At 37.1% G+C, this 22,050-nt stretch overlaps 2 protein-coding genes across 6 annotated transcripts; both read left to right on the top strand.

Moving 5' to 3' along the window:
• The first annotated feature begins 1,362 nt into the window (after positions 1 to 1,362).
• Positions 1,363 to 8,393, top strand: LOC128616909 (T-cell surface antigen CD2-like). The gene is made up of 6 exons (XM_053639775.1): positions 1,363 to 2,337; positions 2,635 to 2,913; positions 3,177 to 3,416; positions 3,545 to 3,688; positions 7,640 to 7,941; positions 8,262 to 8,393. Exons 1-5 carry the CDS (start codon positions 2,274 to 2,276, stop codon positions 7,915 to 7,917), a joined length of 1,005 nt encoding a protein of 334 aa, XP_053495750.1. The 5' UTR covers positions 1,363 to 2,273; the 3' UTR covers positions 7,918 to 7,941; positions 8,262 to 8,393.
• Positions 8,394 to 11,855: 3,462 nt separating this feature from the next.
• Positions 11,856 to 21,632, top strand: LOC128616912 (SLAM family member 5-like). 5 transcript variants are annotated; one of them, XM_053639785.1, is made up of 5 exons: positions 11,856 to 12,138; positions 13,458 to 13,736; positions 13,985 to 14,227; positions 14,303 to 14,449; positions 21,545 to 21,632. In XM_053639785.1, exons 1-5 carry the CDS (start codon positions 12,075 to 12,077, stop codon positions 21,595 to 21,597), a joined length of 786 nt encoding a protein of 261 aa, XP_053495760.1. In that variant the 5' UTR covers positions 11,856 to 12,074; the 3' UTR covers positions 21,598 to 21,632. The 5 variants fall into 5 exon arrangements, with proteins under 5 accessions (XP_053495760.1, XP_053495759.1, XP_053495761.1 ...); XM_053639784.1 differs by lacking the exon at positions 21,545 to 21,632 and adding an exon at positions 18,004 to 20,045; XM_053639786.1 differs by lacking the exon at positions 21,545 to 21,632 and adding an exon at positions 15,184 to 15,673.
• The last annotated feature ends 418 nt before the right edge of the window (positions 21,633 to 22,050 follow it).

The raw sequence follows: 22,050 nt of genomic DNA, 5'->3' as shown, positions 1-22,050 counted from the left end.
CAAGATTTTCAGTTTAAAGTGGCAATTCGTTTTTCCCATGGGTGATAGGTGTTGGATAACTTTTTTTTTTGCTTCAATAATAATGTATTGTGTGTTACTGTAACTCAAGTTCCCTTTGTTTTATGTTGTATTTCTTTTGAAGTTGTCCGGGTAGCGCCAAAAAGACTTAAAATACCCATCAGCACACCCTACAAGAGATCAAGTGCACCTGAATCATGTTGTGGTATAATAAGTCCTGTATTGTGTAGCACCCTTTGTCAAACTTTTGCCATTGTTCCGTGTGTGCTTCTAGTTTGTATGATTCTTGCCTTGTATCTATAGTCCATGTTTATGGTTCTTATGCTCATCCTTTGGATTGCTTTGTTTGCGCTTTGTTTAAGAAGTTATCTCCACTTGCACCTGCCTCCATTAACAATTACTGACAGAAAGTTTGACTGACCAACGGATGCAGCCGATTTTTTTTTTTTTTTTGAGTGCCAGCAGGGGCTCCTGGATAGGTACTGCCTGATTTGAGAACAGCATGAGATGAGGTAATGGACCAACGCCATGCTGGAATGTCTAGAGACCAGGCTGGGACAGGATCCCACCCTCCCTGCCCCACTAAGGACGTCGCTCTGCCTCAATGCTCAGCTAAGGATGTCCCTCTTCCCCGCAGAGGATGCCATGACAGCTCATTTTATAAATCATCCGCACTTGAATTCTCCTTACCAATTTCTGACTGCTGTCAGTAGTATGTTTGGAGCTACTGTACTAATGAGAGGTTCTAATTGAGAAATGCAACTAATCAGTTTGTCCATATGAGAAGTAGCTGGTTGGAGTGGATTGCGTTTCATAGCGCCTGTGCAGCAGCTGAAATTATGCTGTTGATTATGTCAAACTTTTAGCATTTTTATTTTCTGTGACAGTCCCTAAGATTTCAACAATGCAGAAACAGTGACAAAGTGAAGAAAATGTTTTACTAACTCTGGGTGTAGGTGGTTCCCGTTCAAATCAGATAGTCTTACAATAGTTTTGTGTGCTGTTCATGCAATATTGACCACAAATTCAGACCAGAATGAATTTTAACACAGTAAAAGAGACACAATGGCATGAAACGCAGCCAAACAACACACACTGCTATAAATTGTTAACAAACAGCAGCGAGGATTTTCAAACAAAAGCCATGATGAAGCTAGTCTTAATAAAATCACTACAATAAAATACAATAGTAGGTCCTTAAATTTCAGAGGTCCAAACCTATGAATTTTTTTTTCTTTCTTTTTTGTGCACCACTATCATGTTTTCTGTTATTTGACATTATGATAATTATATCTCTAATATGAAAAAAGCCACATGACTTTACAGTAGCTGCATGAGTTTGGTTAGTCCGCCTCCACTCACAAAAACTAAACAATTAAACAAAAACTAAATATGAGCAACATACAGCTAAACAAATCAAAACACCTTATTAAAATAAATATTGAACTTGGGCCAGTCAGCAGCAATATTTCTTAGAGAATATTCTAAAAACTTAAATATACTTTGGTCCCGGGGCCAAAACCATAGCTATTGAACTTACAAGTAGGTTAGGCCATGCCCTGTCTACACTACCACAGGCCCAAACACAATTATCTCATATCCATGTGATAATGGCTTTGGCCCAGGCATAACCCCAACTACATTTGTTGTTTTTTAATACTTTCATAAAGAGGTTGTAAGACTGAAAATATAAACACAGAGATTAAATACTGGATGCAGATGAAATGAATTGAAGCTGCAAGCAGAAAAGGGAAGCCCAAGCACCAGGAAGTTAAATAGGGTAGTTAAAATAGTTGAGACAAAATAACTGAAACAGCAAAAGATACACTCTTAGCTTCTTTAAATGGCACCTACATGAACTAATCTCAAAATCTATACAGACCCCTATTTTTATAGTAAAAATTAATTGTCTGTGCTGGTAGTTTGACTTGGTTGGTGTTTTGAGGAGTGGTAATCATTTCAAATCTCTCACAACTGGTACTTTCCAACTAACGTTACATATTTCCTAATGGAAAGAGAGGTGATGTACTACACTCACAAAAGTGACGGTGGCTATTGCATTCAAATGTAGAAGTGTTTCCCCTTTTCTTAGGGTTTCCTCATCGTACACGAGCCGGCCTAAAGGTGGAGACATTCTGCCTTGTTTAGTGACAGAAATACACCCTGTGCTACATTCTGCATGAACACACCTCCAACTGAAAACAGAAAACTGAAACTGTTTTCTCCATTTGTCTCTGAAATTCTTTGAAATAAAGATGAACACCAAAAACAGTGTTATAGTCTTATTCCTCTGTTTCCTGACTCTGTTTACTTTAACAGGTAGGTCAAGATTTTCTTGATTTGAATTGTAGATATGAATGCAGAGGTTTTTCTTTGTAGTGAAACCAGTTTTTATCAGTTATTTGACATCAGTGAATGTTTTTTACATGAACGTTTGCCATAAAGTTGTGATTAAGATTGTGATTATTGTTTCAAACTGTACTAATGGTTTCTAGTAAGAATTCATCTGAAATATAGTGTTTGTGTGTCTTGTATTAAGTATTATATTGTGTCACATATACATCAAACGTAAATTTCATTATGGCTTTAAATCTCTGTACATTTTTTTATTCACAGACTGTAGCACATGTCAGAAAAATATATTAGAAGGGGACAGTCTCACCTTTAAACTGACTGACAGGCTGCTTAAGGATGATGATCGATTCACTATAAAAAAAGACAATAAAGTGGTAGTCCCCAAAAGGAATAGGAAACAAGAGGGACCAGGGATCATGATAAATGATTCCCTGGAGCTCCAACATGTGAAACTGAGTGATTCTGGGATATACGGTGTTGACGTATTTGATGTGAATGGCATCAGTGTAAAATCATACTCAGAAGTCGTCTGTGTTTATGGTAAGATATTTGGAATTATAAATGATATTTTACTGCAAATATATTTCTCTCTTTTAATGGATGTGGTGAAAATTTACACTTATTCTCATGACAAATTTAGATATCTTACACCATATCTCCAATGCAATATTATTTAATTTTAACATAATGCATAATATTTGCTATTTAAATATGTAAATATGTAAATATGTAAATCCGAAATAATTTCTAATACAGAATACTGCATGAATATACTCATGATGCTGTCCTTCCATATTTACCAGCAAAAGTCCCAAAGCCAAGAGTGAATATTACATGTCAGGATGAGAAAGTTGACTTCAGATGTGATGTTGAAAGTGACAAAGATCAAAGATCAGCTATATCTTACAGCTGGCACAAAAATGGGAAAGAATTCAAGAACGTATTAAACTTCTCAATAAATGTTGAGGAGGATAAATCAGTGTATACATGTACTGCCCAGAATCCAGTTCATAAAAGCACAAGTGATCCAGTAGAAGCAGCATGTAAGTAATTTTTCATGCACTTTTATTTTTTAACTTAAATATTTACCTCTCGTTTTGAATGTATTATGGCCTGTGAGAATGCTATACTATCTTATTGATGGAATATAATTATTTGGGATTTTGCCCAGGTTTCAAGCGTACACTCTTTGGCCTTGACTTTTGGTTCATGGTGGGCATCTTAGCTGGTGGAGGAGGTCTCGTACTGTTATTGATAATAATGCTGGTGACTGTTGCCTGTCGTTCCTGTAAATTCAGAGAGAAACAACAACAAGGTAAGTTCAGTCTAAGATTTTGGAAAATTATTATTATTTCCTAAAATTTTGTATTTTTTTTCCTTAAATTTTTTAAAGTGATATAAGATTAAACTGTACACCTTCCTAAAATAAAACATGAAATACTATTTCCAGCTATTCTCTTTGGATCATGCATTCTAACGTAAGCCTTATATTATCAAATCGGATTTCTTTTTCAACATTCAACAATTTTCTTTTGTTGGTGGTGGTTTTTTTTTTTTGTTGTTGTTGTTGTTGTTGTTGTTGTTGTTTGTTTTTTCACTCTTCTCCCTCTGTCATACACCAATATTGACAGCCATAAAAGTCATATTGAACTCACATCAATTTATACTGAGCTTATATTGCTGCCAGAATCCTTCAAACCTGTTCATGTGTAATATATTCCACCTCCGTGGAAAAGCACTACTAATATTTAATCATAGCTTTATTACAATTGTCCATCATATTTTTTTTTTTCTCTGAGAGAAAGAAACAGGCTGACATGGGGTGGAGCGAAGGGGTGTGCTATAGATTTCATTTTAAATGGACACACAATAACCCATGATGATAAATGGAAATCACGTTTTTAGAATTTTTTGCTAATTTATTAAACGTCTAAATCTGAAATCTCTCATTTAGATAAGTATTCAGAACCATTATTTAGTACTTTGTAGAAACTGCTTTGAGAGCAATTGCAGCTTTAATTCTTCTTGAACAAGTCTCTACAAGCATTACATACCTTGATCTTGTAATGTCAACGGCAAAATCAGACTGCAACACCCACACACCAGACTTATTGTTAGGTTGACTGTAACCCGACTTCTGATTACACGCACCTGGACTCACTTACCACCACACCCTATATATAAGCGCACTCATCACTAGCACTCACCACAAAGTATTCATTCAGCTCAGTGTATACAATTGCCATACCAAGCCTTTATTTGAGATTGCTCATGGTTTTTGGATTTTGCATTGCTCTTTGACATTCTGTTTGTTCATTGCCTGACTTTGTGACTGCCTACTGTTTTGGACCCGTTTGTTCCAGTTCTCTAAATAAAGCCACTGACTGTAACTTTCACTATCTCTGCCAGATCTGGACAGTTTCTCACATTCCTCCTGGCAGATCCTCTAAAGCTCAATCAGATTAAGTTGGGAGCATTGGTGAACTTCTATCTTTAGATTCATCTAGTCCTTTTCCCATGGGTTTCAAGTCTGGGCTTGGGCGTGGCCACTCAAGTACATTCAGAAACTTGTCCTGAAGCAACTCCGGGTGACTGTTGTGCTAAAAGGAGAACCTTCACACAGGATGTACCTAAGATCAGTTTGGAATGCCAAGGGACCAAGGGTCTGAATACTTATCTAAATTAGATATTTTAGTTTTTGATGTAGAAATTTGGATAAATTTGTCTAAAAACATGTTTCCCCTTTTGACATTCTGGGTTATTGTGTGTAGATTAATAGCAAAAAGTCAATTTAATCCATTTTGAATAAAATCTGTAACAAAATAAAGTGTACAAACACTGAAGGGGTCTGAATATTTTCCAAGTTAATTGTACTAGTAAGAACTTATTTTATTTTTTTTTTTAATTGTGTCAAGCCCTCACTTTTTAGAGGCTTTTCCCTTGGTTTAGGTGGTTACTTGTTTTTTTCCCTCATTTCCGAACTCAATGCAATACTTTTGGAGCATAGATTTCAGAGTTTGAAGAAATTTTTTTTTTTTTCCAACTCATTAGGATTGATGATAGTATGCATTTGTTACGCTACACTTAATGCAGAATTGCTGCAGTACTTGGGTGAAGATATTTGAAATAAAGTTTGAACCTTGGTCTGTTTGTATAACATTTGGCAACCTAAAAGTAGTAAAGAACTTTCTAATGCTTAGATGATGATCTTAGCATGAAGACTGGAGAGTGGAATAGATACATAATTGCCTAATTGTCGACACATACTGATGACCAGATTTTTATTTAGGCAAGGGACCAGCACAATCTACAGTATAAGTACAAATATAAATGGATCTCCCAAAGCAGTTATGGGATGTAAAGGAGCAGGGGATACCAACTGATTAGGTTTTCTAGCTAGGTGGAAAATATGTCACAACCTACAATGCTGGAAAACATTTGTCATCAAACCAGACCAAAGAAAACATTGGAGTGTGTGGTGATATGTTTTATGCCCAAATGTCCAGCCAAACCATGATCATGAGCAACTGCTAACACTGATTTGCGATATGGAGTAGGAATCATAACCTGATAAATAGTGTTCCACACTCAAACGGTGTTACTAACTTTCTCTTGAGTCACTGCAGTAGCTCTACATTTAGCTAAGAATGGGTCTTTGTGCTGCACAGCTACAAGTTCCTCCCTGATGTGCAGGCCAAGATCTAGAACATTTAACCCAGGCTTGGGCACATTCACTGTTAAACAAGCACTCAACATACACGTGGTGTTATGGCTCTTGCAACATAAAAATGTGTCTGACATCTTCAGCGAGTAAAACTGCACAGTCTGGGATTACTGACAGAAACTGCTGATATAAATGATCCCCTAGCACTGCTAGAGAAGGCTTATGTGTTGACACAGGAAGCGAAAAAGACCATTTTCACAATCCTGGAGAGCAGTTTCATACAATAATGAAGAATATGCAAGAAGGCCCTGAAGGTGGGGCCTGCAGAACAAGTGTATATTTTATATTTTACACACACACACACACACATATACATATACATATATATATATATATATATATATATATATATATATATATATATATATATATATATATATATATATATAATATATATATATATATATATATATATATAAAGGATATAGGTTATATAAGGATCTGAGTGACTTTGACAAGGGCCAAATTGTGATGGCAAGACAATGATCAGAGCATCTCTAAAATGGCAGATCTTTTGGGGTGTTCCTGGAATGCAGTGGTTAGTACCAAAAGTGGTTCAAGGAAGGACAACCGGTGAACTGGCAACAGGGTCATGGGTGCTCAAGGCTCACAGATGCGAATGGGGAGCGAAGGCTAGCCCATCTGGTCTGATGCCACAGAAGAGCTACTGTAGCACCAACTGCTGAAAAATTTAATGCTGGCTATAATAAAAAGGTTTTAGAACACACAGTGCATCGCAGCTGGATGCGTATGGGGTTGCATAGCCACAGACCGGTCAGAGTGCCCATGCTGACCCCTGTCCATTGCCCAAAATGACAACAATGGGCATGTGAGCATCAGAACTGGACCATGGAGCAATGGATGGTGACCTAGTCTGATGAATCACATTTTCATTTACATCATGCGCCCTGCCACACTGCAAAAATTGTACAAGAATGATTTGAAGAACATGACAGAGTTCAAGGTGTTGACTTGGCCTTCAAATTCCCCAGATCTCAATCCAATCGAGCATCTGTGGGGTGTGCTGGACAAGCAAGTCCGATCCATGGAAGCCCCAGCTCACAACTTACTGGACTTAAATGATCTGCTGCTAAGGTCTTGGTGTCAAATACCATAACACATGTTCAGAGGTCTTGTGGAGTCCATGCCTTGATGGGTCAGAGCTGCTTTGGTGGCACAAAGGGGACCTACACAATATTAGGCAGGTGGTTTTAAGGATATATATCATAATGGTATGATACATATGTCAGAATGGTACACAAAGTTTCCAGTGGAACAGAACAAAAGTCATTCACCAGCTGTACAAGGAGAGTGCTTCTAATGTTGTACTTAAACCAGTGGATATTCAAAATGCTTGGAGATGAAAGAGTCCAGTTTGTTGGAAAGTTGCCCAATCTTCTTTATGCACTTAGATGTTTAACTGCTTGATTGTAGTCATGATGGTAACACAATGTTTAACAGCCACATCTACATTTCCTTTACTGTATTAGTTCATGATGGATAAATATGTTTTGTAATGATAAATCCTGTGTTCTTTCCCAGGTGAAGAAGAGTTCAGACTGAAATACGTCGACATCTCTCCAACTTCTGATCAACAAAAATCAAAGCAAACAGAAAGACAACTGACACTTCTAGAAACCTATGATAAAGTTTCTCCCCAGGAGGTAGCTCAAGTTCCATGTCAGACCGAATCTAGACCCAGGAAGCCGAAACGCTCTCGGCCTCCACCACCTCCAATTGATGATGAAGAGGAACAACCTCCACCGTTACCCAAACCGAGGAGAAATGCACCTGTCAAAAAGTGTGAAGGACCGTTGTGATGGACAAGAGAGCACACCAGTCAGGTGAAATGATCATATCCAATTATATACTGTATGTTATATACTAGTTGCACAACAACTAAGAGTTAGAGCTCTCTTCACACTGCAGCATGCTAAGAACTGGCCCATGCTGCTGCAGTGCAATGCAGCTTTCTGCCACTGTGCATAAAATATGTGTATAACATAAGTATCCATCAGATGCCCACCATTACATTAATAAAAAAAAACCGGCAGCTAATAAAACACATCATTGTATTGTGTAAAACAGTATTGTTCATTTCCATTTCTATTTTCCTTTATACTTTAATCCTATAAACTTTTTTCATTTATTTATTTCCATGTAGGGGAGGTCCAGCACAACTGAAGATTTCTTTAAATGTACACATTCATCTGTGTAAGTTTATTACATCTGTGTACAAGTGCATCACTTATCTGTGTCACTTTGGAAAATAAAAACAGCAGGATTGGTCCAGTTTTCATGGTGGTGATATTTGTGAAAAATGCATTTTGTAAAAAACTGAACTTTTGACAAACTTAAATCTGTGCATTTGATTACAGTTATCTCTGCACTGAGTTGGGAGAATGTTTGGAAGTCAACATTAGCAAAACCATTTCAAGTCATTTTAAGTGGACAGTATAAAACATGTTGACAAATGAAAGAAGAGAGTGAGAGAGGGAAAGGAAGTATGAGAGTGAACAAGAAAGAGAGAGAGACACACACATAGACGATGAAGAGAAAGTTGGCTAGCTGTGTAAAAGTGACTGATGACATGGATTAAAAAACTAAGAAAGAATAAGTTATCGGTTATAATGGATGAATGAATGGATGCATGCACTCAAAGTAATTTAAGTCAAACTGAAAAATGTTACAACTGTGTCAGCTTAAATGATATCTTACTTAGCATATTCTTATATTTCTATCTATGAAAAAATATGCAATCTTAGTCTTCTTTCATGTTCTTATGTTATTGTTTCACTGTGTAAAAGATGCTATATATAAATGTCCCACATATACTGGGGATTGAGGAAGTGGGAGGCAGGCTTGAAATAACTCAAAAAGTACTTTATTGGCAACTTTGCATTTGTTTTTGAGTGTTTTAAATCAAACACGCACACACACACAAACACACACACAACTCTGTGCGGGTTGGCTTTCTCTCTCTCAAGGCGCTCGTCTCTCTACTTTTTATGCTCGACCTCCACTCAGTGCAACACAGCACATTCATTAGTACAATTCCCCGCAGGTGTGCATTACTTACCAATCACCTTCTCCGGCCCCACCCTCCATTAACAATCGGGCACTCAAGCATGCTTCCATATACCCCCAGCTGTCCGGCCTGCCGCCGACTCTGTTGGCCCTATCACTGCCAATCATTGCTGTAGATAATAATGGGATAGTGAGATGATTCTGTCCATGAGTCTCTGAAACATCGCAGGGGCCCTGAACAACCCTATAGGAAGGGTCCTGAATTGGTGTAACCCAAACGGAGTGCAAAAGGCCATTTTTTTCCAAAGATATTGGAGTCAAGGGGATCTGCCTTTGCCTTCCCTTTGTCAAATCCGGCGTTGAATAAAAAGGAGCCACACCCAACCGATCAAGCAGTTTGTCAATACAAGGAATTGGGTATGCATCAAATTTAGACACCATGTTGACAAAACCTGACTGAATCATCCATTTTGGGAACCAAAACCACCGGGCTGGACCAGTCACTGTGGGACTCCTTGATTACCACCAATTCAGGCATGGCTTTGAGCTCGTCCTGAATCTCCTGTTTTTTATGCTTGGGTACACGATAGGGGTGGCTGCATACCACCACCCCTAGGGTGTCTCTATGTGGGGCACTATGGGATTAGTGCGACTGGGTAGAGGTGAGAACACGCTGGAAAATTCTGCACCAACTTGGCAACGTCTGTGATTTGGGACAGAGAGAGGTAGTCTCCATAAGGGACTGGGGTGAATTAAGCTGCCGTTTTTAGATTCACCTCCGGTCCTAGCTCCTCCCTCTCTGGAACAATTATCGGCAAAGCCACAGAAACTCCCTCCCTCCATGGTTTGAGGAGGTTAAGGTGGTGAACCTGCTATTCGCCTTACCTCATAGTCAAGATCACGTGTAACCTCAAAGGGGACACTTGGCGAGTAATTTACAGCTCTACATGGGTAGCAAAATCTCCCAGTGTAAACTCCCATAGCTGAGTACACCTTTTTTATAGCCAGAATTGACATTCTTGCACATGATGCAAATTCTCCTGTGCTATGTAAATTAAGGTGTGGAGTTTCGCTCTCAGGCCAAGAACATGTTGAATTTCATTTTTAATAATAGAAGGCTCCTCCTCACAGTTTCCTGAATGGCATCAATGATGCCCGGAGGCTTCCACCCATACAGTAACTCAAAGGGGGAAAACCCTGTGGAGACTTGCGGGACCTCTTGCATTGTGAATAACAAGGGCTCAAGCCACTTATCCCAATTCCACACATTGTCTTGAATGAATTTACAAATCATGTTTTTAAGCATTGGATTGCAAATGCTGGTGCGAATAGATTTAATGCCCAACAATCCGTACAGCTTGTGTGATGTTTGTTTCATGAAAGATGTGTCCTGATCAGTTAAGATCTCTTTCAGGATCCCAACTCGGGGGATGAAACGGAAGAGTGCCTCCACAACGCTGCATGCTGAGATGTTACAGAGAGGCACTGCTTCCAGGTAAAACTACCTACACAAAACAACACAAAAAAAATGGAGGGGACCTCCATTATTGGAAGGGGGTGCAATGGCGCTTTTGGGGTGGTTGGCAGATTCACCAGTTGACATTTGTGACATGCCGCACACCACCTGTGAATATCGCCATGATTGCTTGGCCAAAAGAACGGGCCACGAGCCGGTTGAATATTTTGTCCTGTCCTAAGTATGCATAGGATCACCTTTATTAGAAAAAAAAATGACTATTAGTCACCTATTATTTTTACAGGTACAGACAATCGATTTGCCTTCATCAACAATCATTTTCCAACCACAGGACCACTTTTAGCTGTGAATTTTTTGGGTACAGCCCATGGAGATCAAAAATCCAGTATTTCACAATATTAGAAGAATTTATAATACAGAAATGTCAACCTGAGAAGAGCTCTCATAAGCTAATTAACTCAAAACACATGCAAAGGTGTCCTAAGCCTTTAAAAAGAACTGGACTGTTGCTCAGTGGTCCAAATTCCTCTTTTCAGATGAAAGTAAATTTTGTATTTAATTTGGAAATCAAGGTCCCAGAGTCTGGAGGAAGAGCCCAGTGTGAAGTTTCCAGAGTCAGTGATGATTTGAGGGTGATGATTATCCAATCAAATAATCATGTGGCAGTCGTGCAATGCATAATATCATGCCAGTACAAGACAAGAGCTTCAGAAAATTATCACATTATACATCGGAATAGGGGAAAATGTAATCTGTAGCATTATTGATGGTGCCAGACTGGCTGGTTTGAGTATTTGATAAGCTGCTGATCTCCTGGGATGTTCATGTACAAAAATATCTAGAGTTTACATAGAAGGGTTAAAATAAATAAATAAATAAATAAAAAACTGTTTACATCCATGGTAAGCAGAAAAGCATCCTAGAATGGACAACACACCAAATCTTGAGGCAGATGATCTATAACAGCAGAAGACCACATTGGGTTTCACTCCTGTCAGCCAATATAAAGGCCTCATTAAAAAAAAAAAACATGTCCTTAGTCTCCCACCTGTCTTGCTGTCTTGATCACACTCACATGGAATCACACTCAGGAATTCGACTTGGCCATTTCAAAACAATAACTTTAATGCAAGTTTGACTTGATTGTGTTTTGAGGAGTGGTAATCATTTCAAATCTCTCACAACTGGCATTTTCCAGCTAGCATTACATATTTCCTCATTGAAAGAGAACTGATGTACTACACTCACAAAAGTGACAGTGGACTTTGCATTCAGATTCAGAAGTGTTTTTCCATTTTCTCATTGTTTCTACATCATACGCTCGTACTGGGAACTGAGCCGACCTAAAGGTGGAGACATTCTGCCAGGTTTAGGGCATATCTAAGTTTAAGTTATAACTAACACACCTCTAACTCGAAACAGAAAACTGAAGCCATTTTCTAAATCTGTCACTAGAAGTTTTGTGAAAGAACGATGAACACCAACGGCAGTGTTATAGTCTTATTCCTCAGTTTCCTGACTCTATTTACCTTAACAGGTAGGTCATGATTTTCTATTTAAATAATCATTTTAGTGTTTTAGGTTATTATGATTTGAGATTGATCTTCAGTTAGTCTTTATTTGAATTGTAGATATGCCTGGTGAGTTTTCAATAGGGAAGTCTGGCTCTTGTGTGCTTATTGTATTGTGACATTGAGTTTTTAGCACCAGTGAATGCTTTGTTTTTGTTTTTGTTTTTGATTTTTTCATGTTAGTGTGCCATGAGGTTGTGATTAAGAGTATGATTGTTTCCAAACTGTATTAATCATTGTGCATCAATTTAAAAAAGTTACACAAAAATGTCCATGTCCAAAAACTGTCATAACAATATTATATATTAATGTTTCTCCACTTTCACTAACGTTAATAACGTCAACAACATTCATTTTGATGCAGTCATATTTTGTATGCAGTGTCAGATAAAAACAAACAAACAAAACAAAATAAATTAAAGAAACTACCACTCAGGTCGATAAAGGACAAAAATGTCCATGTAAAAAAAAACTGTCATAGAAATACTATATATTAATATTTTTTCCACTTTCACTGACTTTTTGATTTTTTTTTTACGAGCATCAGTTCTGATCATAATTACCAAACATTCATTCATTTTCAGAATATTAACTCTTTAAATGCCGGTTTATTTATATCATGCAAAAATCTTCAAAGCTCAGTAACCTTCTTTGACTCATATACATGGGGTGGGATTCGTGATTTCCAGCACAATATAATTTCTTTCTGTTCACACATAAAATTTTCAGTGCACAAATACCACAACTCTATTATCCATACACACACACACACACACACACACACACACACACACACACACAATTATAGCTGCATCATTTATTCAGTTGTTCTGCAGTGCTCTATAATACAGCAGAATCAGAAAAAAGGAAAAGCATGTATTTTCCCCAGAGGCTAAACCTGAGAATATAATAAACATTTCAGAATTGTCAGCAAAATAAAAGCCTATTAACACAGAGTGCATGATTTTATGCTTAAATGTCACGGCGAATAAATATTGTCGTTTGAATGGGTTTCAAACAATTTTGTGTACCTAGTGTAAAATAGATTTATGAAAGCAAATGAGGGTGAAATATTAAAAATTCCAATAAAAATACGCACCTTTTGCTAAATTTATGCTGTTTGCATTAACACATGTCCATAAGTACGCACAAGGATTAATGGTTTTAAATATCTGTGTGTTGCGTGTCATATATTAAATATTACATTGTGTTTGACTGACTGTCACATAAATTTTTAAGTGAATTGCATTATGGCTTTAAAATCGCTGTACAATTTTCTCTACAGACTGTAGCACATGTCAGAAAAATATATTAGAAGGGGACAGTCTCACCTTTAAACTGACTGACAGGTCGCTTAAGGATGATGATCGATTCATTATAAAAAAAGACAATAAAGTGGTAGTCCGCAAAAGGAATAGGAAACAAGAGGGACCAGGGATCGTGATAAATGATTCCCTGGAGCTCCAACATGTGAACCTGAGCAATTCTGGGACATACGGTGTTGAGGTATTTGATGTGAATGGCACCAACATAAAATCATACTCAGAAATCATCTGTGTTTATGGTAAGATATTTGGAATTATAAATGCTATTTTACTGCAAATATATTTCTCTCTTTTAATGGATGTGATGAAAATTTACACTTATTCTCATGACAAATTTAGATATCTTACACCATATCTCCAATACAATATTATTTAATTTTAACATAATGCGTAATATTTGGTATTTAAAATATATAAATATGAAATAATTTATAATACAGAATACTGCATGAATATACTCATGATGCTGTCCTTCCATATTTACCAGCAAAAGTCCCAAAGCCAAGAGTGAATATTACATGTCAGGATGAGACAGTTGACTTGAGATGTGATGTTGAAGGTAACGAAGATCAAAGATCAACTATATCTTACAGCTGGCACAAAAATGGGAAAGAAATCAAGAAGAACGTATTAAACTTCTCAATAAATGCAGAGGCGGATAAATCAGAGTATACATGTACTGCCCAGAATCCAGTTCATAAAAATACAAGTGATCCAGTGGAAGCAGCATGTAAGTCATTTTTCATGCATTTTCTTTTTTAGCAGTTTTTATACAGATCTTAAATATTGATCTTTTTCTGCTCAGGTTTGAAGCCCACTACACTATTTTGCTTTGAGTTTTGGTTCATGGTGGGAATCTTAGCTGGTGGAGGAGGTTTCATACTGTTATTGATGATTGCGCTGGTGACTGTTGCCTGCTGTGCCTGTAAACGCAAAGAGAAACAGCAGCATGGTAGGTATACTCTTTGCATTTGTGAAATGATTACTATTTCCAATAATAATTTTTTTTTTCAAATGATATTTTCCACATTTTCCATTTTAAACATTTTACACCGTCTTAAAGTAAAACCTAAAATGCAGTTTCCATCTATTGTCTTTGGTCATGCATTCTAAAAGAAGACTTAAAACATCCAACCAGATTTCTCTTTACAATTAGTTTTCTCTGCTCTTTTCAGCTTCCTGTCAGAATCAGTGTTAGCTAGTTAGCTTTGTTGAAAGAATTTGACATGGTCCTGAAAGTCCAGCTTGCAAAAATGAACCAGGAAGAGGAAGCAAAACTAAAACTGCAGACCTTGCAGGATTGTTATAGTTGGTTTTCATTTGGAATGAGCAGAGGACAGGAAGAACTTAGAAATTAAAAAAAAAAAAGGTTGAGTGAACTCTTCGAACTGACATAACCAAGCAACAAGTTTCTTGCAAACTGACATCCGTTTCTCTTATAAAAACCTATACGCTGAGGGGTCCCACGTATTGAATGTTTATATACCAACTCAGCCTGGCTAAATGAACAGCAAATAAAGCTTGTAATGTTTTCATCCCCGTCTTTTCTTGAATCAATGCAATACTTTCAGAACATATATTTCTGAGTTTGATTAAATCATTCTATTGCTCCTTGGGATTCAGGGTGGCACTCAATACATTATTTTTAATGCAAAGTTGCTGCATAACGATTGGCACCCTGTCCAGGGTGTACCCCGCCTTGTACCCGATGCTTCCTGGGATAGGCTCCAGGTTTCCCCGTGACCCGGAAAAGGATAAGCGGTATAGAAGATGGATGGATGGATGGAGTTGCTGCATAACTTGGGTGAAGATCTTGCTATGAAGAACCTTTGCCTGTTTGTGCAACCTTTGGAAACCCAAAAGTAGAACATAAATTTAATAATGCTTGGAAGATGAGCTTCACACAAAGACTGCAGAGTGGAATAGCCTCTGGATATCTGGTAGTGGCACACATAATTGTCAACAGATACAGAGTACCAGATTTTTATTTAGGCACAGGACCAAGACAATCCACAAGTACAAATTTAAATGGCTTTCTCACAGTGGGTACGGGATGTAAAAGAGCAGGAGGTAACACCTAATTAGGTTTTCCAGCTACCTAGAATATATGAAATGACTTACAATGTTGGACTACATCTCACATCAAACCACGCCAACAGAAATGCCAGAGTGTGTGGCGATATGTTTTGTTTATGCCTAAATGTCCAGTGAAACAGTGATCAGTATCAAGTGCTAACACTGATTTACAAAATACAGTAGGAGTCCTAATCTGATCAATGGTGCTCCACTCTATTCATGTGAGTGTTGAGTGTTTGGTGGAGTCCACTTTGTGATAAAAAGACCCTGACCTAGAAGAGCTTTCTAAAGCATGTGAAGCATCTGAAGCATGTGTAACAGTACAGGCAGGAAACACCAATTGGAACCGCTGGTATAAATCATCCTCGGACACAGCTAGAGAAGATTCCAAGACACACCCTCAACTAGATGTTGCACAATGTCATGGCAGAAATACAACACAGAGACATATATAGAAGGCTCTGAAGATAGGGCCTTTAGATCAGCTGCACAAACACCCTGAAAAATTGGCCACAAAACATCTGGCATCATTCCTAAAGTGTTGCACAACAAGCACAACAAAGCACAGTTGTTTTATTACGTCTTTCCACACAGTCACATAGAGTGGATCATTAGGACCCATGAAACATTTTCTGACTCATACCCACATTATTTATAACAGAAACAAAGACTGACGATGTAGTTTTTAAACGTTATTAACAGGATTGATTAATAAAACAAAATCACCACAGGACAGGTGCTGACTTTTACATTTCCAGGAAATATTTCAGAGTGCATCTAAACAGAATGAAATCGGACCAAACAACAGTGCAATTCTATACCTCGAACGCAACATCAGAACCACAATACCTGTATGTCCCATCAGAGAAATTGAGCACACTTTCCAACATAAATGTCTGTTTATCTTTCAAGTCACTGGACACAGACACAAACACTTAAATCCCGAATCATAGCAGGTTGCTAGGAAATCATCAGACAAGGGAGGAGACTGAAGTCAAAATGACTGCTTCTGTCCAGTTTTGTGACAATCAAAACCATGAACATTTCTCAGTTGGCCAAGAAGAAGCACCGGGATTTTGAAACTCTTTGGAAGCAAGACTTGATTTGTAAATAGAACTCGTCATTTAGATACACAAGTCTCTATAGGAGGCTGTTGTTAAACGCCTCCAACAATATTAGCTCACAAATCTTCTGAAAATTATTTGTTTTTGTAGCTTTAGACCAATTGTCAAACAGTTTTTTCCTCAGATTAGTATTTTGATGCAGATGCATTGACGCATTCAATTCAATTTTATTTATGTAGCACTTTTAAGAAAGGACATTCTGAGAAAGCAGCTTTACAGAAATCCAGATACTGATGTACAGTAGATTTAGATCCATTAGTAAAAATCCATGAGAAGTCTTGGCTACACTGGATAAAGTTATTATGAATCATTACTGTACACTTCCACAAGCGTAAACTATAAAACCAGACAGTAATGAGAAATGAAATGATCTTCAGTACAAGCACCAGCATTATTTGGGTGATTCACAGCATCCGAACAACCCATTTTACCAAAACCCAGATCTGCGTCTTTACATACGAGAAACTCTATTAAGAAAAGGCTTAACTAAACAATCATGTTTTCAGCCTGAAATGGGGGGGGCTTCAGTCCCTGTTGTTGTCATCATTATTCTAGGTACTAATGAACAACCTGCTTCTTTTGCTCAAAGCAGACATGGCGGATCATAAAATACCAAATATTCACTCCAAGACCTTGGAGCTTTTTTATATACCTACTGGAACATCCAGCTAGAAAGGTATTACAGTAGTCCAACCTATAGGCAACAAAGACAAATGTACAGAGCAGTATGATTTGAAGCTAATCATTTGAGGTTTATATAAGTTAGTATTCTTTTGTGTCAATTTCCACACACTCCGGAGCACAAATAAGATATGAACATTCTTCTGAAATTATGAGTTTTTCATAAATACCAAATTTGTTGTGTAAATAATCCTATCAGTGATTTACGAGTAAAACCATTTGTATTCGTATTTTGCCCAAAATGTACATATTTACATAGGTACATACATTCCTTTTCATATGTGTATTTTTGCATGCTTTTGTGTGTTGTCTTGCATTCCCTCTTACCTTGTCCAAATGGATATCATTTGTTTTAGGAGCTGCCACATCTCATTTCACTGCACCTTTGTACCAGTTATGAATGCACATGTGACAAATACACCTTTGACTCTTGAAAACGTTTTAACATAATGAGACAACAAAATTATTTGGTAATGATTATTGTGTAATTTATAGAAGAAAAAAAAACTGATGCAACTGTAGGTGTATTTTAAACATCTGTTTTAAACAGTTCCATGACTGTATTAATTCATGAAGGATGAATATATTTTGTATTAATAAATCTTGTGCCCTTTTCCATGTAAAGCGTTGTACAGTCTGATCAACTTCCATACCTCTCCACCTCCATGTTGTCAAAAATCAAATCAACTCACAAGAGGGCCGCTTCCACCATTACCCCAACCCAAGGAGAAAGGCACAGATTAAAAGGCATGAAGGACCGTTGTGATTCTGCCAGGAGAGAATACACCAGTCGGGTGAAATGTACCTGCAACGTCGTAAGAAAGTGGCCCATGCTTCATGGCCAAGTAGGAACTTAGAAGTTTCCAACTTGCAAATTATCAGTAGGAAAGATCAGATTGAACGGCTCTTAAACTCATAATTCCTACTCAGAAACAGTTCTCAGTTTTTCGAGAGCTCTGACTTTTCCTAGTTGCAATTCCGTGACATCATTTTGTTGGCATGATGGTGCTGATAGTGAGAAATTAAGAAACACAAAATTTACTGTGTGATTTAAGGTCCAAGTTTGAGTTTCTGTTTATATTTGAAATTGCTTAATTCTGGGTCTACTATATGATTAAAATGTTAATTTCTGCAAGATTTTTTTTTTTTTTGATCAAACTGCTCTTTCCAGTGCCATTAATAGTGAACTAACCAAACAACACTTTAATCCCAGTTGTTGCTGTTTTATATATATATATACACACACACATATTTATTTATATATTTACTTATAGCCTAATAAATCTTCTGATATGCATTTACATAAACAGCAATATTGTAAAATAAACTGATATAGCAGGACTAGCAGGACAAAATGACACAAAGTAAACTCTGATTTCATGCACTTCTCCTTCACTTCTCTTTCTTATCTTGGGCATATATTTTTTGTTGAGTTCATTTGATCTTTCTAATGTGGGAAGTAGAAGATTTTGAGTTCACAGTTGTCATGACTACAGCATAATCCAGTGCTTTGTTTACAGAATTGAAACAGCAGAAAAGCAAAAATAATTACCATATAAGTTTATTTTGAAGAGCTGGCAAAGCAACAACAGATGTGCACATTTAGTATAGGCTAGAGAAAGTTGTCTAGATCAGGGGTTCCCAAACGTTTCCAGGGCAAGGCCCCCCAAATGGCATTAACATTTGACCAAGGCCCCCCATTTGCAAGATGTCTTTAAAACACATTAAAAATACAGACTTCTGAATATATCCCCCATTTTTATTAATAATTACCTCTTTCATCTTTACATTACATTATATTAGGAATTGATTTTGTGTGTGTGTGTGTGTGTGTGTGTGTGTGTGTGTGTGTGTGTGTGTGTGGTTGTCTGAGAGTGAGAATCATGTATTTATTTATTTTTCACATCAAATTGTTAAGGCCCGCTGGGCGCCCCCTGGCGGCCACCACTTTGAAAACCACTGGTCTAGATGCAGTGGATGGATGTAACCCTATTAAAATATAAAACTATTAATGGATATATATGTGCTATATTATGCAAATCTACATCTGAATAAGTGGAAGAGGATTCGTCTGCCACCAAAAAGTTTGGTCCTTCTTGTTGATCATTTGTAATCCTCAGATACGCTTAAAATATACTTCAAACAGAAAGGGATCAGTTGAAGAAAAATTATTCTAGACATTTCAACTTCATCTGCTGAGAAATCTAGTTATGGTAAAGAGAGTTCGAGTGAGTAAGATAAATTAGAATTAGCCAATTAGAGAAGGCAAATATGTCCCGTCCTTGGGGTTCTTAAGATCATGCACTATGGTCAACTCTTCAGTGTTCTTTATTACATAGGTTTATCTATGTAATAACATTTCTTTCTGATTCTGAGAAGTTTTGGTTTCCTTGCTTATCCTTGAACCTACAGTATGTGTGAGATGAAAAAAAAATCAGTAAATGACAGCTACTGTAGCTAGCTTTTTCTTATCATCTGCTCATTTCTTGTGTGTAGGTGATATGTGATACTCTTAGCCGGACTTGGACATGGGTTAGCCTGGGCTACAGCTGTAGATCTTGGCCCTGGGCCAAGGGAGGCTTCCAAATTAATCAGGCTATGGATAAATATTTAAGATTTCCAGAGATCCCCCCCCACCATTTTTAACTAGATTTTGAAATATGGTTGTGGGAATTTTTGGGGAGTGGTCATGTCTGGCAAGAAGGTCTGGCATGCAGACAGTATTACAGTTCATCCAAAAAATGTTCATTGGGGTTGAGGGAAATCTTAAAGCAATAGCATACATTACATTACAAATACATTCTAGACAATTATGCTTTCAGGCTTTGTGGCAACAGTTTGGGGAAGAACCACATATGAGTCTCTGTCTGTTTATAATCTCGATTGCATCATAGCCTTTTGAATTTAGTAGTTGTGATTTGTTATATATATATTTGTCATGTACATAACACACACAAATACACATTTTTGTAAATAAGATATTGTAAATAGTGAATAATATGCAGTCGATGCCATTTATGTTTCTTCTGTTTTCCTACTGGTTTTGGGATAATGCAAAGGAATGGAAGAAAGAAATTTATTTTTCTTTCCATTTTCTATCTTTGATTGGCTAGGGTAGTTAGTTTATTTTAATGGGTGCTTTCAGCAATTCAACATCAGGATCTTCTGAACTTCTGAAGCCCCCATAAATAAGGTCTATAGCTACATAGGTACACTATATGGCCAAAATTATGTGGACACCCCTCCTAATTACTGGAGCAGTGGAAACATGTTTTCTGGAGAGATGAATCACACTTTACTATCTGGTAGTCTGATGGATGAATCTGGGTTTCGTGGATGCCAGGAGAACGATACCTACAACTCCATACTAATGTCCAGGGTTTTGGAATGGGATGACCAACAGACTCATATAGGTGTGACATGACATACGTTTGGACATGTAGTGTATTTATATAGTTTTAAAAAATAATAATTCACCCTTTTTTACCCTGGGCTGATTAGTGAACTGACTACATGTCTTGTTGAAAGAATAAAATAAAAGTTGACAGTGAAGGCAGAATGTTTAATGTTTAATGATGATGTGACCGAATTATGTGTTTATTCTTCCCACTTCAAGTTCAAAACCGATGTGTCTCATCTGTTTAGTTTGGGTTGCTAGTCAAAAGCACTAATATGAAGTGCTACTATGAAACAAAGCATAGCTGTTTTTAATGAAACTACTCAAATTTAGCTCTGAGGTCACTATGAAAGGTTCACAAGAGTGAAGGTTTGCTATGATTAGCAAATGGATGCTTATTAAGAATAGTCTGGGATTAGCAAAATATAAAAAGGCATGGTAATGTGTGGGAGAAGTTGTTGTTATAATAGGATTCAATGGCTATGGGATAAAAATGAAGTCAAAGAAAAAAAAACACCAGTTAGTTTGCAGTTTATAATCGGTAATCTAAAATCAGATAGTGCCTTCCACACCACACCTGTGCTTTCCACGGCACAGTTCAGTGAAGCAAGCCCCAGACCATCAGGTGAAAATAGCGTTCACACTCCACCAAATGTACCAAAAAATAAATAAAATGCAAGGCTGAAAATTATGTAAATTGCCCCCAAATGTGAATGAGTGTGTGAATGTGTGTGCATGATGCCCTGTGAATGATAGGCTTTCCTCCTAGAAAGTATCCCCCCCTCATGGGCTCCGGATCCACCACAATCTACCAGGATCTAACAACTGGGAATGTCTGAGACAGCCATGAAACTAAATAAGTCCATTAAATATACATCTTCTCTCGTAGTAAAATATCTTCAGCACCCCCCTGTGGGCATTTTTTTCCATAATTACTAACACAAATCATTTGAAAAACAAATCAAATCAATATAATGTACACCCATTAAAATATCATTTCAACCAATAAGAGTGAGTAAGATTCACATGTAAGCATGAATGAGTCATGTAATGGAAAAACTACTTGCGTAATTGCTTTACAAACATCCTTTCTTATGTCAATAATTGACGTAATTAATTACAAAGGTATTCTCTTTCCACTCTGTTCATTTAAAAAAAAAAAAATAATAATAATAATAATAATAATAACCATGACAGAAAACTGGGTCAGCTAATGCTATAAGGTTGCACTTAATTTCTTTAAGCTTTGCCTCTATTACATACATTTTATTGGGT

Source organism: Ictalurus furcatus, chromosome 13, assembly GCF_023375685.1.
Source record: "Ictalurus furcatus strain D&B chromosome 13, Billie_1.0, whole genome shotgun sequence".
Lineage (NCBI taxonomy): Eukaryota > Metazoa > Chordata > Actinopteri > Siluriformes > Ictaluridae > Ictalurus > Ictalurus furcatus.
This window is presented reverse-complemented; position numbering and strand designations above follow the sequence as displayed.